The sequence below is a fragment of the Dioscorea cayenensis genome, unplaced genomic scaffold (assembly GCF_009730915.1).
Source record: "Dioscorea cayenensis subsp. rotundata cultivar TDr96_F1 unplaced genomic scaffold, TDr96_F1_v2_PseudoChromosome.rev07_lg8_w22 25.fasta BLBR01002201.1, whole genome shotgun sequence".
NCBI classification, from domain to species: Eukaryota; Viridiplantae; Streptophyta; class Magnoliopsida; order Dioscoreales; family Dioscoreaceae; genus Dioscorea; species Dioscorea cayenensis.
The window spans coordinates 4153-9765 of NW_024088592.1; the positions used below are offsets into that span (position 1 = coordinate 4153).

At 35.3% G+C, this 5613-nt stretch overlaps 1 protein-coding gene across 1 annotated transcript; it reads left to right on the forward strand.

Annotated features, from left to right (window-relative positions):
- Nucleotides 1-2938: 2938 nt before the first annotated feature.
- On the forward strand, nt 2939-4935 carry LOC120257579 (caffeic acid 3-O-methyltransferase 2-like). Its single transcript, XM_039265029.1, has 3 exons — nt 2939-3072; nt 4443-4753; nt 4859-4935. Exons 1-3 carry the CDS (start codon nt 2939-2941, stop codon nt 4933-4935), a joined length of 522 nt encoding a protein of 173 aa, XP_039120963.1.
- Nucleotides 4936-5613: the final 678 nt, after the last annotated feature.

The window sequence follows — 5613 nt, forward strand, 5'->3', positions numbered from 1 at the left end:
ATAATTAAAAGAAAAGGAACTTACAACGAGTAAACCCTCGCTTTTTATTAGGATCTCGTAAAATGGCACATTTTTCTCGTCTCGACGACAAGATCAACTACAAAGACATTTGAAGATGGAGCTGGACGTGACACATCCTACGGAAGTCAACATCGCTTTCTATCGGGCAAAACCGCTTTTATATCCATCCGTGTGATTTAACTTAACCTTGACAAGAGAAACTTCGAGACCCCATCGTCACATATCTCGCGACTAACACCAACTCCCAAGAAGTCTCGAAAGCAGCTGAACATTAGCACCCTTCCCTCCCCATTGAATCTAGCAATACCACAAAAACTTCCATAATATATCGGATGAAAACCAAATCGTACAAAACCAAATGAAACGAAGAACAAAAAGAAGACGAAGAAGAAGAAGTAGAAGATGTAAAAGAACAAACAAAGATTCGTAAAGGCAAACAAAAAAAGCGCATACAGATGATAGAGGTTAGACTAGACGTGACGTGATCGGGCGGTATTTTTCCCTCCATCCCAAGGGCAAAAAGGGAAATATATGTCATTATCGCGAGGAAGACATATTGTCATCGTTCGAATGAATGTTCTCAACTCAACATGAGTCTCTCGTAAACGCTAAGCTTTTTTATGTTTAAAATGTATACATATAGTATTTAAAAATAATGGTTAACCTGCTTAACTAAAAGTCTATATCATGTAAATAATATGTTATTGCTTTAAATCGAACGCTTTCACCGACATCACACTAAGATGGGTACCTCCCCGGGTCACCGCTTAAAACATCTTTACGTATTTTTCTTAAACACCGCTGTCATTGTTTAAAGAGTAACTAGAGTATTGTTTAACTTTTTCTATTGTTTACACCGCTGTCATTGTTTAAAGAGTAACTTTTTCTTAAAACACCGTTGTCGCTGCTTAAACATATTTACGTATTTTCTATTGCTTTTACAATCGACATTTTTTGCTTTCCCACATCGCTTTGTTTTTACTAGGTCTATGTTTAAATTTCGTAAGTTCACAAATCAAATAAGCTTTGTTTCGCTTTTATTTATAAAATATTTACAACATTTACAACATTTACAACGTCCGCTTCTGGACTTTTCGACACTCACGACTCGACCCGTGATAACGTAAAACAAGTGTCTCAGACATTCGAATGCTCACAATGGCCCAGTAACATAGCATGCATCAACTTGAACCCGCATAACGTACAACATTAAAAAGGTTAAACAACACACATTCATGAAAAACGACTATTAATCAATGTGTCATGGTCGGACTTAAACGAAGATCCCGATAGTTAAACACGTAACGTAATAGTTGTACACTCGACGTAATGTTCTTAAAATGGTAATGTAAAAGTCTCGAGTGATAAATATCAACCCTCAGCCTTAAAGGATGTTTCACGATCTCCTCCTCTGAGAATCCTCCGCAATCACGAAATACGTCGAAAAATTTCTTTTCTTACCCAAGTCGAAATGCTCACTTAATCGCTTGCCCATCATCCACCAACAAGAATCCTCCGCGATTCGTGCAATTATGAGAGCATTTCGACTCAGCGAGAAAAAGATAGTTTAACTTGTTGCGTGATTGCGCTAAAACGATTCTCAAGATAAGGAAGAAGGCTCACGTAAACATCCTTTCAGACAGAGTGGTTGTCCATGGGAAGAGGAGGGACGAGGAGGAGGAGAAGTGAGGAGGAGGAGGAGGATGATGAGGACTGACGAGGAGTGGTCATGTCCATGGGAGTGGTTCTTTTCCGGGTTATTTATGGTGTGAATTCCACAAGTAGGTCGACTCTTCATATCCGAGTAAAAAGTTAAACGACAAACGCTCGACATCGATCGATGAGAACGAACGGTGTTCGAAATTTATGTTACTGCGCATAAATTTTAATGACGCCATTAATTCTTATGCACCCGGATACCATAACCTTGCCACCCGCCACGTGCCACCGCCAAACGAATTCAGATCAAACGAAAAAGATCACCGCTTTACGCAGAGACTTTGAGAATTTACATCGCTAATATGAATAGTTATACATGTAAAGATAACGTTAAACGAGATGGGAAGTATTACACGGATATGACAATTATTAAACATATTAGTAAAAATATTTAAACGGATAATAGCAAATAGTTAAACATTATTTTAAAATATACAAATAGATAACCATAAACGAGAAGAACTTTTACAACGAAATGAACTCGTCGTAATTATCGCTCTTTCCTCGCCGTAATACAACTTTGCAACCATAAACGAGAAGACGACAATGGCACATGCTCGCCTCGACAATAAAATCGACTACGACTCATTTGAAGATGAAGTGCACTTGACCAATCCGTTGAAATCAATTTCATTTTCTGCTCGAGAAACCGATTTATATATTTTCGGGTATGATAATGAGGGAGAACAACAAGATGTAATGCAACTCCTTGCCATTGTCTATCGAAACCAAGCAGAAAGCCCTTTCGTGAAAAGCATACGATGTGATTTTGGCGCTTTCCTTTCCCACCATTTTCGGGGCCAAAAAAATGGGATTTCACAACATGGACCCATTCGAAGTGAACGGTGAGGGGGTAAAAGGGAAGTTAAACACTAACGGAAGGGTTAGTCAGGGTGTGCAAAAAAGTAGGAGGGGTTTTTGGGAAGTTTTGAAAATTACGAGGGGTGAACAGTAATTTTCCCTAAATAATATGATATAATTTTCATACAAAATTCTTAAAAGAAAGTTTCACTATAAAAGTACCCATAAACCAAGGCCAAACAACACATCATCTCTTAAGTAACTACAAACTCTCACTTCTCTTGGGAATAAACACAAACACCTCCCGTGCAATACACCGATGGCGGACACATTAGCATTCAGCCGACGCCGTTGAAGTCGGTCGCGACATCGCGCTGCCGACGACGTCTGAAAGGCCATGATCGAGCCGGACGTGCTCGGAGATCATGACATGCACTGGGCCCGCAGCCTCGCTCTCGCCGGAAGAGATCGCGTCAAAGATCTAAACCAAAGCAACCTCGAAGCCCACGAGGTGCTCGATAGAATGCTTCGGTTCTTGGCCACGCACAAAAGTGGTGACTTGCGAGGTGGTGGTGGGAGAGGATGATGGGAAGAGCAAGAGGCGCTATGGATTGGGCCCGGTTTGCAAGTTCTTCACTAAGGATGAGAATGGAGTCTCTCTGTCTCCACTCTTGCTCATGCATCACTCCAAGGTCACGGCGGATGCATGGTAAAACCCATTTAACTATTTATTTATTTATTTTTATATTTATAATTTTCCTTCCTTTGGATAAGAAAGGTTTAATAAATGAAGTGGAAAGTATATAAAAACATTTATATACATATATATATATATATATCCAAAGTAAAAGGCAGGCGAGAGTATTTAAGTCGGAGGCTTATAACTATCATAGATAATATTATATTTATGTATACTAATAATATATATATAGAGAGAGAATTATAGATAATATTATATTTATGTATACTTATAATATATATATAGAGAGAGAATGTATTCTCGGGATATAACACCCCAGTATTTAAAAAATAAGTGCGAGAAATCAGATGGGAGAGATAGGAAGAAATGGATGTGTAACAATAACAAATTCTTTGCACTACTGAAACATGTATGAGTGGGGATGTTCATCAAAATACTATGCATCTTATTTTTTATTGTGCTATTGTTTATAAGCACAGTAACAAAAAACAAAAGATCATCATGAGTGATAGATTTCCATGCAACATTCTATTTTTTTATTGTGCAATTGTTTATAAGCACATGAACAAAAAGTAAAAGATCATCATGAGCGTTAGATCTCCATCCAATAATCCGGAATAAACATACATAGATTTTTAATCTACACACGTGAATAGGTGATCTGGTCTCATATATGTGTGTGAGGGGAAGTCCTTTAGGGATGCCCCACAAAATTAGATATAAAATCAAAGGAAGTCTCACAAGATTGTTGGATTTGCATTAACTACTATTATCATTTTATATATAATACTAAATAGTATTAAATAATATTAAACAATAATTTTGTATAGTTCTGCGTACAAATATATTAACTTTAAACGGTTGATGTTTACTCTCTCCATATATATAATTATATGCCCTCAAGATTTATTTATTAAAAAAAACCTTATGTTGTCTCTTATGGTATTTAATTTAGAAATTTTTTTTTAATTTTTAAATATCTTTTTGGGAAAAACAATAATTTTGTTGTTTTTATACTTTATGCCAGTGAAATAGCATTGGATAACTAAAAGAAAATTTTTAATTTCCAAATAAATAGCTTTTAGATAAAAAGATAATTAACATTAATAAAAGAAAGAAAAATCTTGTTTACTTAAGAATATTTGCAAGCTAAATAAAAATGAGATTTTTTTTTTTTTAACTTTAGATTTTGTACATATAGGACAAATATAAAACATGCAGTGTTAGATGGGAGTGTCCCATTTGCGAAGGCTAATGGAATGACAATTTATGAACACGAGGACAAAGACCCCCATTTCAGTGAGTTGTTCAATGAAACCATGTTCAACCGGACCACCATGTACATGAAAAAGATGCTTGAAAACTACAAAGGATTTGAGAGCATTAATGTGCTTGTGGATGTGGGTGGTGGTCATGGTGGCATTCTTTCCATCATACTATCCAATTACCCACACATCAAAGCTATCAACTTTGATTTACATCATGTTGTCTCCAAAGCAAAAACCATTCAAGGTTAATCTTGATCTTATTTAGCTTGTAGTTTGTTAATTTTCCTATACATGATTAGAAAATATGCATGGATTAAAATTAAAGAGTTGTTGTGATTGTTTCATGCAGGAGTGGAGTTTGTTGGGGGAGACATGTTTGTTAGTGTACCAAGCGGTAGTGATGCCATCTTCATGAAGGTTTATTGAGTAGTTTTTATATATAGATAAATAAAAAAATAAAAAAATAAAGAAATACTGGCACGCATACGTACTAAATTAAAGGCTTCAGATAATTTAGTTTTTTGTATTAAAAAAATAATATTTAAAAATTATTTAAAAAAAAAGGTTCCATTACTATTCATACATTGTTTATCCGAATTTTTTTATATTATTTTTGTCATGCATACACATCAGTTATCATCCAGGACTCAAAGATCTATGTTGAGTCTTATTTATATTCATAAAAAAATTTTGTCGCCTATTATTTAAAAAAAATTTATTAAAAAGCTTATATTAATTATAAAGAGATGTTTACATGCAGGAGATACTTCATAATTGGAAAGATGCGGACTGTGTAAAAATATTGAAGAATTGTTGGAAAGCACTGCCAGATAACGGGAAAATAGTTATTATAGAGCGTGTTCTTCCTGAAATCTCTCGAAATGATAATGAATTAAAAGAAATTTTTCTTCTCGATGTTATTATGTTGACTTACACGGTTGGAGGAAAAGAGAGGACTGAGAAGGAATATCAATTACTTGCTAAAGCCAGTGGATTCTCAGGATTAAAAATTGTGTGTGACATATATGATTTTTCCATCATGGAATTCTACAAATAAAGGCAATTTGTAACTTAAAGCACATGAAAGCTTTTACCTGTTTTTTC